Here is a 22,836-nt window from a genome sequence, read left to right as displayed (position 1 = left end):
CCAGCCAGCACTCACCACAAGCTGCAGAAGCTGGTGAGTACAGACTGGCACAAGGCAGTGGTTGGTTATCCACTGTATCCAGGGAACAGGACATGACTGGGTTAGGTTAATAGCCCACAACAGCCTGAAGGTGTTAGTTCCCTTTCTACACTGTGTGGACAAAAAGGGAAAAGCTGCTTCCAGTCATATGGGGGTAGGGAAGGAGAAGGAGAGGAAAGATGAGCTTTGCCAAAACATGAACCAGGTCATCCCTTCCCCTCCTCCATGAGCCAGGTCATCCCACGCCTTCCACCCCTGCCCTCAGCTGGAAGCAGTTCCCATCCTTTCCCTCCAGCACAGCATGGAATGGCTGCATTTTGGTAGGCATGGCAGAAATCTGCATGGGGGGCACGTGACTCTGCTTGCCTGCTCTATGGTACCTCAGGAAGGCATCAGAACCAGTTTCAGGGTACCAGCCAGGCATGGAGAGTACTAGACAGAGAGGGCTAAAGTTGGTTGGTTACTGCATTCCTTGTGCGAAAGACGTGTATTGGAGGTGTCACCTCTCCACCTGTGTATGTGGGGTAAAGATATATGTTTCACCTCTCTCTGTGCAAACCCCAAAGCCTTAAAGATAAGAAAATAAATAAAAAGAAATACTGTGTAGTTAGATTCTTTGTAAGAGGGGCCCAGGCAATTTGATGTCAATTTGACCATTTGTACTGCACCGTTCTTACTGATTACTGTTGAACTAGCTTCACCGTGAGTAATTTTACTATTTGGTCTCCAATGCCCTGTGAATCCCCCCTATAGAGGGGATCTTTTAGCTCTGTGCAGGCTTGTGCCCACCCACTACTTGGATCCCAACAGGGTATGAGTATCAGAGGGGTAGCCATGTTAGTCTGTATCTGCAAAAACAGCAAGAAGTCCTGGGGCACCTTATAGACTAACATTTTGGAGCATAAGCTTTTGTGGGCAAAGACCCACTTTGCCAGAGGCATCTGATGAAGTAGTGTTTGCCTACAAAAGCTTATGCTCCTAAATATGTCAGTCTGTAACAGCCTATGAGTAACTTTACTAAGAACCCCCTATTCAGTATATGCTCAGCATGATGTGCAGGCTTGTGGGGAAGGGGGCAGGGGAGCCCAAGGGGGCAGCAGGCAGAGATCCTCACCTTTCCCATGTTCTGCTGCCAGAGGGGAGTGGCCCAGATAAGCAGGGCACCCTCCAACCCAACTCCCTCTCACAGCCCGTGTAACCACCCCACAGGCTGGCTCAAGCCTGGACCGCTGGAGCTTAGTGCCTGCTCCTCTGTACAGTTTCCAGCTAAAAGCCAGCTGGCTCTCAGCTAAGGCTGTAGAGGAGACTCCTCCTTTGTTTGCCTCAAAGTGGTTTCGGTGCCACTACACGGGACAGCCATGTACTGTAGGTTGTGTGCCAGCGCAGCCCAGCTGAGTAGCAGAGCCCTCACAGCTGGGTTTGGAGCTTCCGCGCCCGGGGCAATTTGCGCACCTCAGGGCCCGTAAGAAATTCCTTACACACCTGGATAAATAATAAATAAAAAAAAAAGATACCCACCCAGGCCTGGGAAAGGCCAGCGGCCACACCGCGGCCTTGGGCCCAGCACCAGACTCTAGCCCGGGCCCTGCATCCGAACTCCCACCCAGAGCCTTCGGCTGGCGGAAGCTTTGCGCCCCACCAAGCCGCTGCCCCAGGCGAGCGAAACAACCCGCCAGGCGAGCACTAAGCGGGAGGAGCCGGACGGGAAGGCCAAGGCCCCGCCCCTCTGCCTTACCCCGCACACCAGCGCGCCCCCGCCGCCGCCTCACCAACGACCCCGCCCGGGCAGCGCCACAAACCCACTCCCCTCCCACCCTTTAAATCTCCCGCGCCCGCCCGCCAATCGCGACGCTGCCCGTTAGCCGCCGCACATTCCGCGCGCCGGCCGGAGACGGGCCTGAGCAGCCCCGGCTCGGCCTCTGCCTCTCGCGTGGCCAGGGGCTCGGCGCGGCCGTTCGCCCGCTCCCCTCGAGCGGGCTCTGACGTCAGCGCCGCGGTCGTGCCCTGCTCCGCCCCGCCGCGAATCTGCGCGGCCCGTCCGGCGGCTAACGTAGTTTGGGCGGTTGTCAGGGAGAAACAAGATGGCGGCAGCGGAGGAGGACACGGAGCTGCGGGACCTGCTGGTGCAGACGCTGGAGAGCAGCGGGGTGCTCAATAAAATCAAGGTCGGGGTGGGGGAGGGGTTGTCCGAGGCGCGCGAGGCACGTGCACGTGGCGGGGGCAGCCACACTAACGGGACTAACCTACCGCCGTTCCGCCTGCCCCGCGCCATGAGGGGGAGGCGGGGCCGGGGACTCCTCGCGCTTCGGGCTGCTGGGCCCGGCTGGGGGAGGCACTTGCCTGAGAAGCGCCTCTGGCCCCCACCCGGTCGGAGCGACGTGCTCGGGGGACGGGCCTGGCCGCTTGGCGCTGCGTTGGGGGCTCGTTTGCTCCCCCGGCTTGAGTGGTAGCTCCGGGCCTGACGCGCTACCCTCAAAGGCAAAGCAAAGGAACGGCTGGAGCGGGTCTGCCAGTCCAAAGACCTTAGAGCCCGTGGGAAGAGGCCCTCCGACGTCCCGGTTAAAACAGGACCCCCTTTGGAATGTCCGCGGGCCTTATTTGTGGGTGCCTGTGTTGATTACTGATTAGTCTTTTCGACTGCCTTGTGGATTACAGCTGTAGGAGTAGTGTTAGTATTGAGAGGTTCAGGAGCACAGAAGAAACACTAAGCCCCTACTAATATAATATATGTCATGATGTGCCAGCAGTGCCCCACTGATATTTACATTGGCCAAACTGGCCAGCCTCTACCTAAAAGAATAAATGGACATAAATCAGACATCAGGAACACCCTTGCTCTGGCTTATTTGTACCTGGCCCTGCAGATTGCCAAGACCAGCATCTGATGAAGTGAGTCTGTGCTCACGACAGGTCATGCTCAAAACTTTTCTGTTAGTCTATAAGGTGCCACAGGACCCTTCGTTGCTGTTACAGATCCAGACTAACATGGCTACCCCTCCGATACTTGACATCAGGAACAGTAACATACAAAAACCTGTAAGAGAACACGTCAATCTCCATGCACACTCAGTAACAGATTTAAAAGCAGCAGTCCTACAACAAAAAATTTAAAAAATTAAATGGAAAGAGGAGCTTCAGAGCTGCAATTCATTTGCAAATTTGATGCCATCAACCAAGGATTGAACAGAGACTGGTACTGGTTGGCCCTTTACAAAAGCAGTTTCTCTGCTGTTGATGTTCACACCTCCACATTAGCAACTGACAATGAGCCACAGCCCCCCTGACTGAACTGCTGACTGAACTGACTTGATTTCTCCTCTCTTGTTCACAACTCCACTTTAACTACTGATAATGGGCCACATCCACCCTGACAGAATAGACCTTGTCAGCTCTGGCCCTCCCCTTTACTGAGACTCCCTCTTTAAATCCTCTTCTGAAGCCCCCTTTCTTCTCCCCCCTACCCCCCGACTCATGCATCTGATGAAGCGGGTATTTGCCCAGGCAAGCTTATGCTCCAAAATATGTTACTCTATAAGGTGCTACAGGACTTCTTGCTGTGTTTTTGAAGATACAGACTAACTCGGCTACCTCTCTGATAGTAAGCCAGTGGTTCTTAACCATTATTGCAGCTTGCCACCCCTTTGATTCTCAAAATGTGTTCTTGCACCCCTTGTCAAAAATTAAAAGTGGAGATGGGGGGCTTATACACTTTTAAATGCATATTAAATATCTGTAAAATAGTTTTGTTATTACTCACCACAAATAATAGTATAGTAGGCCTACAAAAATACTCAACTATTACCCAGGGATGTTGTAAAGTTTTGCTGTGGAAGTAAACTGTAACTGACATGCTAACAGCTAGGAGCTAACTGAATACAAACAAATTTAATTTGTATATTACTGTAATCGTTAAAAAGTGCTTAATGTTAATAAATGCATAGGTTTGACAAAACAAATTAGTTGTGCTTTCATGCCTGTGTGTAATTTGTGTCTTCTGTGATTTACCTTCTAAAAAAATCTGGCATGTTTTGCACCCCCAGAAAGGGCATCGCACACCCCAGGTTAAGAACCACTGCACTAAGCAGATAAACAGTCTGGGTCTCACCTGCCTGGCAGCAGTGTTTGTTGAGCTCTGTGACCAGCCTCTCTTTCCTGTCCCACAGTCTCTGGGCCCATGTCTACACAACAGCGATCTTTGGAAAGAAGTCCTTCTGGAAGATCTCGTTCGAAAGAACTTCTTTCAAAAGAGGGCATCCATGCGGCTTCCCTCTTCTGAAAGAATGGGCCAGGGATTGAAAAATCAGGTGTCAGAAGGACTGCTCTTTTGGGGAAAAAAGGGTCTGCGGGGCATCTACATACATTTGTTTTCAAAAGAAGGCACTCTTCCTGAAATGGGAGTGAAAGACGCTTTCCAAAGGAGCTCTGCATTCTTTTGATTTAATTTTGAAAGAATGTTTTTTTGTGTGTAGCTGCTTCACTGGATATTTCCAGAGCCCCTTTTTTTCAAAAAATGTTTTGAAAGAACTTGCTAGTGTACATGTGGCCTGGATGTGTCAGTCTTTATTCTCTTCCTCATCCTTGATCAGCACCCATTGTTGTGATCCTGGTGTCTTCCCATGCATTTCTCTTTGCACACAGCCTTTCTATTCAGTGTCATGCTTGCAGCCATTAAAACTCATTCATATCCATATGGATTTGTGACTTATTTCACACACATTATAAACTGTAATTTTTTTCTTTAAAATTAGGTTAACAAACTTATTGGCTTATTGGGTCACGTAATTTTGTCATTTAACGTGTTTGACATTCCCATGTCGCAAAATGACATTTTTATTCAAAAAAGCTCTGTGAGGCTTCCCAGTATTCCAAAATAATGAATTCCTTGTTTGTTTCTGGGTATGTTTCATTCTTGACTTCAACTGTATGTACAAATTGAGCTGGAGCCTTTCAAATGCTGAGGCAGTCACACAGTTCGGGCATGACTCAAATCTGGTTAAAGGCCTGTGCATGTTGCAAGGGAGAGTGTGCTTAACTAGGCTTGGGATTAGCCTTATTGTAACTGAGCCATGATACATAGCTATGGTTCTAGCCCCTTCTAGAGATTCTTGTCAGACAAGAAACTTAGGGCTTGTCTGTACTCAGTGGAAAACTGATGCTGCAGCGATCAGTTTTCTGGAGTTTGATTTAGTGTGTGGTAGGAACCTGCAAAACTGGAGTGCCCCAGGCTGCCCTATATGGGCTGGTGTGCAACCCCCCACCCATGTGTGCTCAGCCCTGGGGGACTACTCCAGCTCTACCGATTAACAGCAAGGGATTTATTTGGCTAAATGAAAGGGCTTACAAAAACCTGACATCAGAAAGTATATAATGACAGAAGGAAGTTACTAACCTTAAAGTTCAGCTTAGTTCAGATATGTGTCACACTTTAAGCAAAATTGTACAACTGAAACTTATTTTCCCCTATAGTTAGAATAAAAATGGTATTTTTTATTTCCTTTTTTAAATGGCATTCACAGATTAAATGAGCTCACTGTATATTAGACAATGGCTAGGTCTACACTAGCCAAAAACTTCGAAATGGCCATGCAAATGGCCATTTCGAAGTTTACTAAGGAAGCGCTGAAATACATATTCATCGCTTCATTAGCATGCGGGCAGCTGCGGCACTTCAAAATTGACACGGCTCACCGCCGTGCGGCTCATCCAGACTGGGCTCCTTTTCGAAAGGACCCCCGCCTACTTCAAAGTCCCCTTATTCCTATGAGCAGATGGGAATAAGGGGACTTCAAAGTAGACAGGGTCCTTTCGAAAAGGAGCCCAGTCTGGACGAGCTGCGTGGTGGCAAGCCGCATCAATTTTGAAGGGCCATGGCCGCCCACATGCTAATGAAGCGCTGAATATCTATTTCAGTGCTTCATTAGTAAACTTCGAAATGGCTATTTGCATGGCCATTTCGAAGTTTTTGGCTAGTGTAGACACGGCCAATATGTAATTATAGTTGGTTGTAGTGTGGTCACTCTGGGCTTGTCTACACTATGTCCCTACTTTGAAGGGAGGATGGTACGCAGGGTGTTGGGAGATTATTAATGAAGCGCTGTGCTGCATACGCAGCACTTCATTAAGCTAATTCTGCCCCACGGCAAACTTCGAAGTGATTGCATGTAGGAGTAAAGGGGCATCAAAGTTGCCCAGGCACTTCAAAGTACAGGCGGGTTAGCTGCGGCTACACACGAGCCAGCACTTTGAAATTTAATACTTCGGAGTTGCTGTGGGGGAGAATTTGCTTAAGGAAGTGCTGCATATGCAGTGCAGCACTTCATTAATAATCTCCTGACACCCTGCTTACCATCCTCCCTTCGAAGTAGGGAGCTAGTGTAGACACAGCCTATTAGTAGTTGCTAATTCAATTGAGCTTCTTATGTAAAATCTTTTTTTTTTGTTTTGTCCTGCAAGTTAAAATTATGCTTGGATTGTTTTAATTTATAGCAATACATATTGATAAATATTGATTTCACCAGCATATACAAATAACAAAAATATTTGATCAAAAATAATTGAAATTAATAAATTAATCAAAACAAGAAAACTGCTGCTTGAGAACTTACCAGAGTTCAATTTTTTGAAAGTTTTATTTTGTTAGTCTTTAAAGTGCTACTTGACTGCTTTTTTGTTTTGATAGCACGGCTAGCACTAGCACGGCTCCCTCTCTGTTTCTTTGAATGTTTTGACATGTCATGGTAATAGTTTGTTTTGATGGTTTAATAAACTTTATTTTTAATCTTAATGTTTACTATCATTCTCTCATTGCCCATAATTCCTGCTGTTGTCAAAATTAAGTAGGTTAATTTTTTTCAAGTTTTAATTTGAAAAACACTCTTTGGATTTATGAGTCAAAATCATTTGAAAAAAACCGATTTCTTCCAAGCCTATTTATAATGCAGAAACAGTAGCTGATATGGTCAAGTAAAGGTTGCCTTGATTGAAATAAAAGCATCCTATTCTTCACTTATTCGCCTGTGCTCCACAGAGATTTGTAAATGTCTCCTGCGGCTACTTGTAGTTTCCATTGATAGCTCTCTTGCCAGTGGCTCCCTTGAATGTCAGCCTTCCCTGAAATTCGGTTTGAATTTCTTAAACACAATGCTTACATCTACACTGAGAGTTTTGTTGACAAAACTTGTGGAGCATCCCCACGCACTATGCATTTTGTCAACTCAGTACTTTCGTCTACAACCTTCTGCCACGAGGCACAATGCCTTTGTCGACAGAGTCTGTCGATTTAATAATAAAAAAAAAAAAAAAGTCGTGGGCGCTCCAGAGAGCCCTTATGTCAAGAGAGATGTCCTCCATGGTCCCGGCCAGCTGGAGCTGGGCACATCCAGACCCACCCACTCACAGTTGGTGGGAGCGAATGGAGCCCTGGAACACTGAGGGCAGGCGCCTTGCTCCTAGTGGCAGGTCTGTCCCACCAGAGGAGGACGAACAGAGTTGCCACAGTTAGGGTGGTCAGCAGCTTGAGCATCTGGGAATGGGTCCAGCACGAGCCTGGGGGCTGCTCTGGCACCATGGCTAACTGAAAAGGTCAAACTTTCCCTCAGAAAGCATGGGAGCCATGCACTACCTATGCTGTCTCTCTTGGAGGTAGGCAAGCCTGGATGTGGGCAGGTGGGGGGAGAGTCCTTTTAAGGATACACCAGGCTGGGTCTCCCAGAATGGCTCACTGGCCATGCAACCCTGTCTCATACGATTCCGGGATCTGTTTTGTGGACAGACTGTCTGTGCTGTGTGGCCGCTCTCAGTCAGCTTTTTTGATCAGCCCATGTGTGTGGCTGTGATCTGTCGACAGAGGTTTTGTTGGAAGATCTCTTCCAATAGTAGCGTACGTCAGCATATTGCTGTAGTGTAGTCGTAGCCAGTATTCTGTACGTGGCTGTGTAGTAGTAGACATCTGAAGTAGCGGAAAGAGTAGACTTGTAATAGTTGGAGTAATGTAATAATGTTAAGCTGCTTCTGTTAATCTGACCTATTTTGATAGGCATTTGCACTTCATGTTTTATTTCATGCATAAGAATTTTTTCTTGCGCTATATTAAATGTAATGCATTGCTTGGGTCTTTCATGCCTATTTGTACTTTTTAAAAATAATACATAAATTAGAGCATAGCTTGTTTTCTCTGACATTGCATGTTTATATGAGATTTATATCCCAAAATCATATATCCTACTTTCCAAGGATTAGGTGAGGGTGAATGCTAGAAGGTAAGGGACAGAAGGGTGTGTGTTCATTATTATGTGGAGATAAAAGCAATAAATGAAAGCAAATTATTATAAGAAGGGGATATATGAGAGTCTGATACAGATGAAGTAGAGAGAATGTGAACTTGACATAAATGATGAATGTGGAAGGACTGTAGTTAAAATAGAAAATGTTTATTAGAAGATACGTTGTAAAAGTGATAAAACAGAAAAATATACAAAACTGGTTTTGTCAGTTCTAGGCCTTCTATGGAGACTTGTGAAGGAATCAAAGTGAGACCTTAGTCCTGCAGTCGGTTGTATGAGATTGTTAATAATGGCAGTTTGCTTGGTTTTGGGTTTTCCTTTGTGTTGTGCACATTGGCATTTGTGTAAATTACTTCACTTGGCAGTGTATTTTTGAAAGAGGTTAAATGTTTGGAGTAATGCCTCATTAGTATTCTTCGTTTGGCCATTAGCATGGCCATTTCCAAGTTTTTAGTAGTAGCCTTCATCTATTCTTTTGACTTTTTTCTACGAAACTCGGTTCTTCACATTTGTACTTTTATTACTTGTTTTCACTATAACTGATAACAAGATGTGTGCTGTACAATCACAAAAGAAGATGTGGGCCCTATTCTGAAGAGCTTATGTATTTTCTTATCTTTGTTCTTCATATGAAAAAAAGAGGCCTTCTACTCTTCTCTCATTTACTGCTTTACAGCCATTTTTTTGTGAATAAGATGTGTTCAGAATCATTTAATGGCCCTTTAATTAGGTGAAATGTCACTAGTGACATGAGATCTGCAGCACTTTTGATGTTATCATAGAAGTAGGAGCGTGAGACTCTCGTTTGGCAGCATAAAGCTAACAGCAGCCATGATAAGTCCGTTTTATTAGTTCAGCCCAAAACTTTCTGGGCAGTTGACGACAGAATTGCTACAATAGTGGGTCAAAAAGAATAAATTGTTAAACTGATATAATGTTGATTCTTATTAATTTTAGAGAGCTAATTAGTGCCCACAATTCAGGGCAACTGCACCTATCTTCTCCCTCCACAGCCCATAAAGGGCATCATCTCTAGGTCTCATGCTCATCAGTTACCATCCCTCTTGGGTAGAGACCTGCATGTCTCTCCCTCTTGCCCAGGGTTTTTCAGGACTCCATGGTTTCCTGTGTTATCACTGTTGCAGCTGCTGCCGAGACGCCGAATGTGGCAAGCAACCGCGAGATGAGGGTGCTGCGTGAGCAGTGAGAGCGGACCAAAAATGCCGAGCTCTCAGACCTAGGCTCTAACAATGGCTCTAGGTCTGTGGTGTAACGACCCCTCGTGGGTTTCCCTCTTTTAATAAGAAACAGTTTGCTTTAAAAATAAAACACAGTGATGTCTAATTGAATTAGAAAGACTCAAAGGCAATTTAGCATGGTGGTCAGGTTAAAAGAAACACTGGTGTCAGCAGTAGCTAGTAAAGTTCCTTAGAGGGCATCCCCTGGTGTTAAGTCCCTGCAGTTCCCTGTATGGCCGAGAAAATGGAGGCTGAGAATAATTAACTGTTACAAAAACAAAGTAGAAGTTTATTATAAGTGTTCACCAAAGAAACCTTTTGATTACAGTTAATCCAGTTATTTACATTTACTTACACAAAGTATGAATCCGATTGCCATTCCCATGTCTTATTCGCAAAAGTATTAAAGACTGACAGGGTGTTGTTAAACCAGACAACCTGCTGTCAATTAAGTCCACTGGGGGCGCTACTCCCCAGGGACCTAAAAATAAGATATAATACTGTGTTCAGGTATGATACGCTTGGGGGCCCTGCTACCCCCTGCGTTTACTTAAAGGGGAGGCAGAGCTGCTGCTTCCTAACACCCCTTATTTATAAGTGTTCAGCCCAGGGGTTGCTAATCCCTGACATCAATAGTGACTTATAACAAATTTGTAAGTATATATAATTGCACTAAGTTAACATTCTACTAATAATGCTGTACCTAATACTTAACCATAACAATAACAGTAATAATTAACAAAAATATCAGCAACTGTGAATAGGAGTAAAGGGAAAGAAAAGAGTCAATATTAGAAGGATATAGCAGCTGGAGCAGCCTTTCTTTTGTAGCCTCAGCTCACAGCTGCTTAGTTGATGAGTTGTCCAGTCCGTTAAAGAAGTCTCTTTGGAGCGAGGGCCAGCCCTGGCCCGGTTGGCCCCTGCCGGGGAGCGGTGTCAGATGATGTAGTATACCACCGTCACTGCTGGGCTTCACTGCAACGGTATGGCTGCGAGCTGCAGATGATGCCTGGTGCGGCGATCCAGGTCCCCTCAGTGCCGCTTGTCTGTCCGGTGATGTTTCAGCTGCTTCACCCCAAAGGGCTACCGAAAGGGACTGGTCCAGGTCAGGAGACAGGACCTTCCCAAAGGGCCCCTTCTGTGGTGAGCACCCTTCTTTTATTCACCTAGCTCATGAATAATTCATAAGTCTGGGGGCTGGGTGCAGACCTGATAGAGAACTACCCCTAACAGGTCTGGAGACTTCAGACCTTTCCAGAAGTTTTCCTTTTATGGTCATAAGTGGCAGTTACAGGTCATTAATATTCACAGGCTGTTGCTTTCCCACCTAAAGTTACCCCCTCAGATTAAATGGATGGCTATGTATTGATTTTAAGTTAAAATCACTTTCTGAAGAAATTTCTGAGGGAAAACTTGTGCTTTGTTGATGTTTCAAGCATGAGTTGTCTACAAGGAGACCCTGTCTGGAAACCCTGTCAGGGGCTTTTCTGACACGATTTCTTGACAATCACTAGCAAGCCAGACTACCCAAACAGGCCAGGATCTGCATCTCTATTTTTTTTAATGCTACAAATAGCTGTGATTGCCAGCTGTCACTAATTACCACATAGCTCTTTCTCAGAAGTACATTTATTCTTAAGGCAAATGAATTACAGCAAAAACACATGAATATAAAAGAATGTACACTGATGTTAAAAAGTTTATCGGAGATCACCTCCCATCAAACCCAACAGAGACTCTGGTAGGAGTCATTCATTCAAACTCAGACAAGGGGTTTTTCTATGGTTACAGTTCAGTAATAGTCTGAGCTCAGAACTCATTCACCCATGAATAAGTTGGTTTTATATAGCTAGGACTTTTGGTCTTGAGACACTGGGAACACATAATCAGCAGATTGTTTGTCTACCCAGGGAGTCATTTCAAAAGGCTGGGTTTTTGCATAACTGGAGGTGGGGAATTTGCATTCTCTTCCCCATAGAGATTTCTCCAGGCAAACCACTTGAAAGTGTCTGTCCCAGAAGTCCATTCTTGTCTGGCACATTGTTCACTGTAGTCCTTTGAAGTTCATAAGTCACAAAGTTCACATCCTGTCTCCCCTGTAGGAGAATGGTTATTTATAGTCATGGCCCAGACCATTTAATATGATGAACTCCAGGCATAACTTAAACTTTATAACCTCTCCCAAGAATATAATTGCAGACAAGATGTATCTGTCATATCTTCCGTTTATTGTAAAACACATTTTACTATGTTTTTAATTACTAATTGCCTGTCATACTCAGCACCTTTTGTATCATATCATCTCATAAGGTGTAATCTCTAACCGTCCCTTCTCACTTGCACCTGTTATGACAGAAGCAGCTTTGTGTCAGGAGGACAGCTTGCTCGTTAAACTGGAACAACAGTCTAGTTCCTATTTTATATATAATGTTAACTATTCTTTGACATTTTTTAGATTCTTTGCAGTAAATTAGCAAGCTTCAGTATTTTTAAGAATTGTTCATATTTTAAATTTAAAACTTGTGCTCTGGCTAATTTCCAATGTCCTTTTCTTTCTACTTACGGAGTGGCAATCTCCTACTTTGGTAATGAGATGACCACAACAATCTGCTTGTAGCACATGAACTACATCACTGTGATAGGATTCTAGTGTCCCTGCTACGATTGATGTGAACTTCTGATTGGAGTGGGGGACCACATCATATATGGCTCAGGAGGGGATGTCACCAGAGGCCCTTTTCGTTGAGGGACATAAGAAAGGAGTACAAACACATCTTGAGAGCATTACTCATTTCTTATCATGGACAACCACTGAGTTTGCTTTTTAACCTGCCTAAAGAGCAGAGACTGTGTACCCCATTGTACATCAGTTGCTGTCATCCATCCTTAGTGTTCAGGCTGATCAATGAAAGCTTTGTTTAACTTGGCTGTTCCCTTCATGCTGTAAGGGCATCTGGCTTCTATGATATTCATATAGCGGGAGAAGTCATATTGCAATCTGTTTAGGGTGAGGTTTACATCCCTAATAAATAATATATTCTAATTGTTATATTCTTATTATTCAAGCACAGAATTTCTATCTATAGAGAGCCTACGATACAGTTTGATTTATTTAAAATTTCTATTATATTCAACCCTGCTTTCTTTCATGTATAGTTCTGCTCTCATACCAGCATGACCTACTCAGTCATTCCTATATATATATTTTGTATCCTTATCGTGTCCAATTTATTACCATGATTCCACCAACTTCCTGTGATTCCCATTATATCAATATCCTCATTTAATATCAGGCACTCATGTTTATCCAGTATTATTTTGACTGCTACCATTTATATACTGGTTGAACCTCTCTAATCCAGTGTACTCTTGTCTGACATCATCCATAGTCCAGCATGATTTTAGTTAGCTGGATGACCACTTATCATCGGTGAGGCCAAGTTTCCTGTGGTCCCAGAAAGTTTATTTACAGCCACCAGTCCTGGCTCATGGTGTTCTGTGCTGTTTAGCTCTAATTTACCCTTAAATATCTTCTAAGTTCCCTGTAAGTAGTGGAAATGTTGGTAATGCTGCTAGACAATATTGACCTCCCACTGTATGGCAAATTTTCTTGTTCAGCACTTGTCATGTTCAAAGGGTGCTGGACTAGAGAGGTTCAACTTGTACAAACTCTTATAAGTTTGTCACCTTTTTAGCCATCTGCCGTCATTTGTTGTGATTGACTAATACTCTTCCATTTGTTTCTTGACAATTCCTGTATATACTTTATCAATTTCTAGTTTTTTCTCGTTTCTAGAATAGAGACTCCCTGTTAATAGATGCTCCTCTAAGGGATATCTCTGTCTCAACCACGTGCTCCTCCACAGCTGTTTGCTTTTCTGTAGCTCTTATTTTAAAAAACTTCTGACCTTTTTAATTTTACATGCATGTAGTCTTGTTCTGTTTTGGTTTACATGGAGCTCATCTTTCCTGTATAGGCTTGTCTCGTCACAAAAGGTTCCCTTGTTCATAATAAATGTAAGCCTTCCTCCACACATATGCTATTCTCTCATTAATTGAGTCCCCACGTTTCTGCCTATCTAACTGGCCATGCAGATGGATTTGAAAGCATTTCAGAAATACTATCATGCTGGTCCTGGACTTCAGTCTTTTACATAGCAGCCTAAATTTGGCCTCCATGACATCTCTCCTATGTTTCCCTGTGTCACTGATACCGTGACCAGTGGCTCTTCCTCAGCACTGCACTTCTGTCCAGATAACTTGTGGATTTGGAACTTGTGCACCTAGCAGGCAATTTGCCAATTAAGTGGATGAAGTTTCATTCAAGGAATTAACTATTTTGGCAAAAGCAAGAATGGAACAAAATGCTGTACTACAGACTATTGTATGAGGGACATAGGGAAATTCAAACTTTAGTACTCACGCAAGACTTAAATTTGAATTTTAACAAAGAAAAATAACAAATGAAAATAGATCTATGAGCAAAGTGAATCCAAATAAAAGTTTTAATACCTTTAACTCTGGTCAGATTCATGAGTGTAGATGTATGTGTCTTGACCAGACATTACAGAAATATCTATACCTTGCTATTAACATTTTTTTAAGTTTTGAGTATATTATTTGTATGTTTCCTTATCATAGATTTGTATATTAAATGGGGGAGTTTCAAAGACATATATATATAAAAGGAAGTTAAATATTCAAGTTATGTTCAAAATTAATAGGAATTAAGTATGCAAGTCCCCCTAGGGAGTGTTTTTAAAAATCCTAATTTATCATTAGAAGTGACATGTATAGTGGAGTCTCATAGTTACGAACACTAGAGTTATGGACTCGGCAGGTCATCCACACACCTCATTTTGAATCAGAAGTATGCAGTTAAGCAGCAGCAGAGACAGAAAAAAGCAAATACAGTACAGTTTTGTGTTATATGTGAACTACTAAAAAAAATTAAGAAATAAATAGACGAAGGAAATAGTGTTTCATTAAATTAAGCAGCATTTTTGTTCTGCACAGTAAAGTTGCAAAGCTGTATCAAGTCATTTTTAATTTCTAAACTTCTGCAAGAACAAGTATAAGTTTTATTTTAGAGTTTATAAATGTTTGAGTTATGAACGAACTCTATTCCCAAGGTGTTTTTAACTTAGGTTCCACTGCAGTTCACATTCCTTAACCTCTTGTTTATTCCCCTTATTTTAGATTGAAAACTCTTCTTTCCCAGCTCTAAGCCATGTTGCATATAGCTTAGTTCAATAAAATGAAGGCATTTAGGGGTATTAAAATATATACCAGTGCCTCAGGAAGAAGGTGCGTCTAGTTTAAACAAATACAGTAGGCTCTCAAAATTCACGAGGGTTCCATGTTTAGAACCCTTGCAAATTGTTGATTTTTCATGAATGTGGGGGATACCCCAGGCCCTGGGGGAAATGGTGGCTGCCAGTGCTCCGGCCTGGGGCCCTTGGAAAGCAACCACTCAGCTGCTTGCAAATAATTGAATTCATGAACATTAAGTTCACAAATTGTGAGACTCTACTGCATCTGGCTAGCTAGTTTGTTGTTTCTTCTATGCAAATTGTGGGGAGAAAATTGTGACTACAAAAGTAATTTTAATTTTTATAACTGATAGGCAGAACTACGAGCAGCGGTATTTCTGGCACTTGAAGAGCAAGAAAAAGTAGAGGTAAAGTGGTAATGTGATTTCTACTTCAGCTTTCAGTAAATATTTGGACCAGTAAAAAGCTCAACAAGACAAATAACAGGTCCATGTGTTTGTTTTTTTTAATTTGCCAAAAGTACATTGCTATCCTTAAATTCTTACTGATTTTCATTGGTAACAAGATCAAACTTTAAATATGTCAACAAATATCAAGATTTTAATCAAGCCTTTCTAGGTTCTAGGTGTTGGGATCACAACAGTGCGACGAGATGTTGGAGTTTTTACTAAAAAAATTCCATTAACTGAAAGGGATTTTTTCTACTGTTTAATTTTTGTCCTTTTTATTTGATCTGTTTAGATTCATAACATCTCATTTAGAAATGGTCTGCTATCTTGTATAAATATTGATCTTGGCTAGATTTCAAAGAGCATGTTATCACGTTTTCCAGAGGTGGATGAAGTAATATGTGTTATTGGACCAACTTCTGTTGCTCAAAGAGACGAATTTTTGAGCATCTCAGGTTCCTGAAGAATAACTCTGACCACAGAAGTTTATCCGTTCTACCAATGGAAACTAATCTAATACAAGAGACTAGCTCATTATCTTATCTCTGTAATATCCTGGGACCAACATGGCTGCAACAGCCATACAAATATCCGAAAAAGATACTCCAGTCCACCTAGTGTGTGTTGATAAATTATTTTAAAATATTTCTTATTTACCTGGCTAATATTTTAACAGAGCATAATAGGCTTCTGAAATATAAAAGATGGAAATTATTTTCAAAAATCACATTATGAAAATTAAGGCAAGCAGTTACCAGCAGTATTTCTGCATTTTAAAAAAAAATTCTAAATGTACTTTCAGTTTACTAGTGTACAAGCTTACATTTAAAATTAGAGCCTCTGAATTCCAAATATAAAGTTTATGAAAACATTTCCCATTTGCAAATTTCTGTGCTGTTTGTGACTTGGCTTCAACAGTTAACTCAGACAAATGATGTTTCTGGAGATACACAGGCATCATTATTTGATTGATTCATGATGAACAGTGATATAGTGGTAATCTTGGTATAGAATTTGTCATTTGCTAAATTGTATAGTGATATTACAACTAAAAAAACTGCAAGTTAATTTCTCCCTTATTTTAAAATCTAAGTTTAATTAGAACAGCTCTGCTGGGGGAGAAAAGCACTTCAGTGTTTGTAGGAAGGTATTAAAAGAAAAAGAAAGTTATTACTTAGTATTCCCATGTTAACTGATAGTTTAGTCAGTAGTTTGCCTGAAGAATCTGCAAATTATATTTTGAAAAACAGCGAGTGCAAAATAGAATTGGCAACATCTGTTTTTCAGGAGTCGATTGACTCAGCTGCTAAATTTGTAACTTTTTTAACTGTAATAAAAAATCTGTAACACTCTGAGACTATTCCTTCTTTATATTAGTGTTTTTATAGCCAGGTGTTGGAAATAGAGATATTAAGGTAGCCTTAAATATGGCTAATGCTGTGTCTACACAGGAAAGTTATTTTGAGATAAAAGCCCTTATTTTGAAATAAGTTTGCTAGTGTCTACACAACACAACTGCTATTTTGAAATAAATTCAGAATAGCCGGTATATTATTTTGAAATTGGTATACCTCATTGCAGGAGGAATAGCGCATATTTCAAAATAAGCTATAGTGTGTCCAGTGGCGCTATTTCAAAATAGGCTTGTGTTTAAATGATATTTTTGAAAATAGCTAACACAATATATTTCAAAGTGCATTTTTGTGTGTAGCAGCATTATTTTGAAATAAGTCATTATGGTATAGCTCTTCTGTAATAGTTTATTTTGAATTAAGGTTGCTGTGTAGATGTAGCCTCAGTGTGCTCTTTTACTATTAGTGTATTTAGAAAAAAAGTACATGTTATTTGGCAAAATTAATTTTATATGCTAGGTATTATACTATTGAAGTCTGCATGACCAAAGCTTTTGATCAAGTGTTAAATTTCTTTGCAGTCCACGGAAATCCCTTTTGACAAGTCTTTGATTTTTCCATTTTTCAACAGAACAAAACACCCCTGGTAAATGAAAGCTTGAAAAAGTTTCTAAGTACAAAAGATGGTAAGCATTTGACTGTTCATTGACTTACACGTTCCTCAGATACTAATAGATATTTTAAAGAAAAGAGAAGGTAAAATCCATTTGCTCTTGTTTTTGGAGTATGGTCCTAATGTTGGTCACAAACAGATTTACAGTAAAGATCTCATTAAGTAAATTTCAAAATGACAGTTACAGTGGTACACACTGAAGTCAAGATTGAGTTTTAAGTTTTTAAAGTTAATATTCTGTTTATTACCATAGTTGTTCTTTGGGTGATGTCCCCATGGGTGCTCCACTGTTGGTGATGGGAGATCACTGGAGATGAAGTTTGGATCTTTATACAGCAGTTGATATTTGGGCTCCATACACATAGGAGGCACCTCGTGCTGTTGACAGTTGGTGCCTCTTGTGGCAGCCCGGCCCCTCACCCTCCCTTCAGTTCCTCTTCAGCCATCTTTCAACTGGCAAATGGAGTTCTCATCTCTCTTGCCTGGCTTTGTGTCTTGTTGCTTACTGGCTAGTTAATTGCTTTTCTTCCTGGGCTATTGCTCTTAATTGATCAATTGACACAACTTCAAAGAGAAAAGGCAAAGAGAAAGAACACTCTGTTTCAGCTTCTTCCTCAGCTGCAGCTGCTTAATTCCCCTCAGGCAGCTGCTTAATTCCCCGGAGGCGGAGAAGGGTGGGGGTTCTCTCTCTTTCAAAAAAAACGGGGGGTGTAAAGAAAACAGAAATGAGGCACCCGAGCCTTTGCATGATGGGACCATGCCCAGCCCTCGGGGTTTTAAAAAGTGCTTACAATGTAAGGAACCCATGCCAGTGCCAGATGGGCATGATTCCTGCATAAGATGTTTGGGGGAGGCACATGCTCCCCAGTGTGATCACTGCAGGAGCCTCACAGCCAGGGCCAGGAAGAACTGTGAAATGCAGGTCTGCATGATAATTTTTCAAAGGACGATGCAGTCCTTGGATGAGCCTGAACTAACCATGAAACACAAAGACCTAAAGCACAGGCCCATGTCACCATTGCCCCAGAAGCAGCACAGGGCAACAGTCTCACCTGCCAGATCGCTGCCTACAAAGCCGCCCCACTGGCTGACCACCAGGAACATGTTGCATGCACAAAGGAAGCGGGCAGCAAAATCATTGTCAGGCACTGCTGTTGCAAGCATCCCACCAACTTGGGGTCAGCATGCTCATGAGCAGCTGTCCTGGCAGACCACAAGACCGCACAAACCAGCCCCACAGAATTTAGGGCCAAGAGGAAGCATGGGACTGCCTCCCAAATGGCCCTGCAGGTCCTTAGCCCCACCTCCTTCTCAGCCACCAACAGGGAAGCCCTCTCCAGCAGTGGCTTCAGCAACGCAGCATGATCAAAGCCTTGCACAAATGCAGGATAGGAGAAGATTAACAGCTGAAAGTAACAGCCTCAAATGAGCTCTCCTTCCCCATTGCAAGCTTCACCCCTTTCACCTAGCTGACTCAGGAGGTCCATCCTTATCTAACACTGGACTCCCACTGACACAGAGAAACACTGCAGTTGCTGCATACAATCAATGCAGTGTTTTTTCTTCTCAGCGCTCATCTCCAACTACATCTCATCAGTTTCAACATCATCGTGAAAGACCCCTCTATCTTCAATGGTACCAGAAGTGGCCCCCTCCCTAGCACCCCCTCTGGTGGACACTGTGGGACCACTGGAAGCCCTGCAGATGCCATCCTGGGAGCATGTCTGTCTCACATAGACGGCTACCCCAGCTTCTCCAGCCCCATACCCTTTTAACATCAGTAGACTCGGAGGAGGAAGAAGAGGGTCAAATCCTGTACAGTGATAGTGTTATATAAGAAAGGCAGGCATCCGAGGAATATAAGAAAGGCAGGCATCTGAGGACAATTCATCTTCACCCCTCGGTGAGCCTGTGGCACCAGGAGCATCAAATTCCATAGACACGTAAAATAGTTTCAAGAATTTTCTAAAAGAGTAGTCAGGTGGTTCAACTCCAGAAAGTAAAAGAAAAAAATCTCCTCTTAAAGAATATTTGCCTGTCCTCTCAAGGGAAGATTGTTCTCCCTGTTGATGCAGTATTTGAGGTATCTGATGACATTCGGGGGAAGCTAATCTCAATACAACCCACTTGCAAAAAAGCTGATTAAAAAGTACTTTTGTCCCTTTCAAGGACCTGGATTTTCTCTTTTCTCACCTCCATCTGAACTAACTGGTGGTAGATGCAGCGAACCAATGCTCCAAAGTCCCAGATCAGATCTGCGAACAATGACAAGGAGTACAAGAAGCTAGACATCTTTGATGGGAAAACTTATTCATCGGGCACACTACAACTTAGAATAGCAAAGTAATCTGCTACTAGTGATTAGCTAACCATGATTTTGATAATTATTCTAAGCTGGCTGAAGTCATAGAACATCTACCCAACTACAAGAGGTCAATGCTTAAGGCGGTGGTTGATGGGAGACTCACTACCATCCACACGGTGCTATTAGCAGCCTTAGACATTGCAGATAAGGTGGCCAGAGCGACAGCCATAGCTACAGTGATGAGGAGAGCTTTCTGGCTACATGATGCAGGGTTGCCTAAATAGTTACAGGTGAAAGTGGATGATCTTCCTTTCAATCAACAAAAGCTCTTCACAGTGAACATTAGATGAGATCCAGAATAGCAGCAAGGACTCTCGCACTATACACACCGTATAACAGAACTAGGGATAACTATTACCGCCGTCTCCAGCAAAGACTATATGACTATAAACAACCCAGGCAGCAACTCCAGGGAGTTGCATCCACCTCAAGCACACTCCTCCCGATCACAGACCACCAAACAGCAAATTTGAGGAATTGGTTGAGGGTTTGCCTGACCTCCCCAACCATCCAGGGACAATAAGCTAGGAACGCCTCTTTAGCCACAGATTGCATCCCTTTTTTCATCATTGAGCCTCAATAAAATCAGATCGCTGGATATTGGAGGTTATCCATACATCCATCCCCTTCATGTCACGTTCCCCCATCTCCCCCTATTCCCCATCACTTTCCAGGGACCCATCTCACAAGACTCTTCTCAGGCAAGGAATAGATTGCCTCCTCCAGAAAGGTGCAGTAGAGAGACTACCGCAAAGGAAGTGGGTTCTATTCAACCTGTTTTCTGACCCGAAAGCAGGCAGGGGTTGGAGACCGATTTTTGGATCTTCACAGGCTAAACAAATTCCTATGCAAATGGTGTCTCGAGATGGTCACACTGTCTTCAGTAATTCCAGCAGTGGACAAAGGGGACTGGTTCACAGCCCTCGACCTACAGGATGTGTATGTCCATGTCACGATACATCCTTCACACAGGCGTTAACTCCATTTCACAGTTGGAGATGACCACTTGCAGTACATGCTTCTATCCTTCAGCCCCCCTATTTTCTCAAAGGTATTCACATTAGTAGCAGCCTATCTTCGACAATGTTGGGGGGGGCATCTTTTTCTGTATCTTTAGGATTGCCTCATCAAGGGGCCATCACAAGTGGAGACATCCAAGATGGTAACCAAGACCAGGTGATTATTCGTTTACCTCTCTTCAGAATCAACACTCACCAACTCCACCTAAATGGTTTGTTTTCTTGGAGTACAGACTAACATGACTACCTCTCTGTTACTATTCAGCTCCACCTAGACCACATTCCACTTATGCCATGGCAACATCCACTGCCTTCCTGAAGGACATATACCAGGTGGCCACGTGGTCATCCGACCATCCTTTTGGTAGACATTATATCATCAGACTACAAATGGCAACTGATACAATAGTGGCTACATTGGTACCATCTGCCACCACTCAGCAGTAGCTCTGAAACCCACCATCACGGAATACTGCTCTGTAGTCACCAACAGTGGAGCATCCATGGGGACATCACCTGAAGAAGAAAAGGAAGTTACTCACCTTATGCTGTAATGACTGTTCTTCACGGTGTGTGTCCCCGTAGATGCTTCACAGCCCTCTGTACTTGGAGTTTTCAGTGACTCGGGCATATATGAGGAACTGAAGGGAGAGCCGGGCTGCCACGTAAGGTACCAACAGTCAGTGCCACAAGGTGCCTCCTGCATGTGTGCTGCTGCCCAACTGTCAACTGCTGTGAAAAGCTCCAAACTCCATCAGCAACAGTGGAGCACCCACAGGGATGCACTCCTCGAAGAACGTTCTTTACTGCACAAGGGCTGTGTCTACACTACAAAAATAAATTCGAAGTTGAGTGTCTACACACACCCTACTTCAAAGTTAAACTTAGAAGTAGGGCACTGCTTCATTCCTGGGAATGGAGTAAGGACTTTGAAGTTGGGCTCCTTACTTACAAGTTTACTTTGAAGTGGGGTGGGGGGGGCGGAAAAAAAATGCACGTAGATTCTCTGCTGGCTATTTCGATTTAGTGCCTAACTTCGAAGTTTAACTTTAAGTTAGTTCCTAGTGTAGACGCACCCAAGGTGAGTAACTTCCTTTTTCAGTTGAGAGGACGAATTTCTGTAGGCATCTGAAATAACTGCTGAGGGTTTTTTCCACTTTCTCATTCTTGATTTGCAGTAACTCAACTGAGCCTCTTTAGAGGAGCAGAAATAACAAGCTGAAGCTGTAATATGAAAGTAGACTGTAGAGAGGTACAGTATTAAAGTATGTGTGGGACGTCAAGATAAAGATGTCTTTGAACAAGATTTTTTTTAAAAGAAGTTAAATGGGACTGGAATTTTAAAAAGGGCTTTGAGTAGTTTTGGTTTAAATGTCTTCCTGATTTGAACTGAGGATTTGGTAGTTAAATTATGGACAGAACACAGGAGATCAGAGTAAGGATCTCTTAAAAATCAGGTCCACAATATAAGATAATTTAATTCTGTTTTTACCAAATTTCTCCCACCCCCATGTTGTTTTCTCTTTTAGGTCGCTTGGTTGCTGGTCTTGTTGCAGAATTTCTTCAGTTTTTCAATCTTGACTTTACATTGGCTGTTTTTCAGCCTGAATCAAGCACAGTAAGGAAGATACTGTTTTTAACCATATTCTGTCTTGACTGGTAGAAGCCGAAATGAACAAATACAGAAGCTTTATTGGATGTGGTTTTGGTCTATACTAGTTATTCAAATGTATGTGTTAAATATCAGCTGGAACGTAGTAGTGTACACCTGCCTCACTACACTAACCAAAGCTATAGACTCTCTCAAGTAGAAAACAGCATGCTTATGTAAATGATCATTCTTTTGGGGTTTTTTAAGTTGACTGCTAAAAACATAAATACTTCATCAATTCTACTTCTGTCTGCATAAATAAATGTTTTGTCTGTGAAGCTATATGTGCTCATAATAGTCAGGGATTCTATTAATCAAATCATGACATTCCTTTTGACAGTGTTTGAAATTTGGCATCAGTGCAGCAATATTTAATTGAGAGGTAAATAACCCATTGCATAATGCCACAAAGTGGCTCTGCTGTAAGAGACACTGGACAAAAAACAAGTAATTGCATGAAAGTGATCCAAACTACACTAAGCAACAAGGTTACAT

At 42.7% G+C, this 22,836-nt stretch overlaps 1 protein-coding gene across 3 annotated transcripts in view; it reads left to right on the top strand.

Moving 5' to 3' along the window:
- The first annotated feature begins 1,987 nt into the window (after nucleotides 1–1,987).
- The window catches only part of CEP43 (centrosomal protein 43), a 40,892-nt gene continuing 20,043 nt past the window's right edge, over nucleotides 1,988–22,836 (top strand). The window contains exons 1-4 of one of the 3 annotated variants that reach the window (XM_074990251.1): nucleotides 1,988–2,204; nucleotides 15,186–15,239; nucleotides 17,265–17,319; nucleotides 22,220–22,308. In XM_074990251.1, coding sequence (XP_074846352.1) covers nucleotides 2,121–2,204; nucleotides 15,186–15,239; nucleotides 17,265–17,319; nucleotides 22,220–22,308 — 282 coding nt within the window. In that variant the 5' untranslated portion in view covers nucleotides 1,988–2,120. The remainder of the gene's footprint in view (nucleotides 2,205–15,185; nucleotides 15,240–17,264; nucleotides 17,320–22,219; nucleotides 22,309–22,836) is intronic. The other 2 variants (XM_074990252.1, XM_074990250.1) reach the window with 2 other exon arrangements.

This window comes from Carettochelys insculpta, chromosome 3 (assembly GCF_033958435.1).
Source record: "Carettochelys insculpta isolate YL-2023 chromosome 3, ASM3395843v1, whole genome shotgun sequence".
Lineage (NCBI taxonomy): Eukaryota > Metazoa > Chordata > Testudines > Carettochelyidae > Carettochelys > Carettochelys insculpta.
This window is presented reverse-complemented; position numbering and strand designations above follow the sequence as displayed.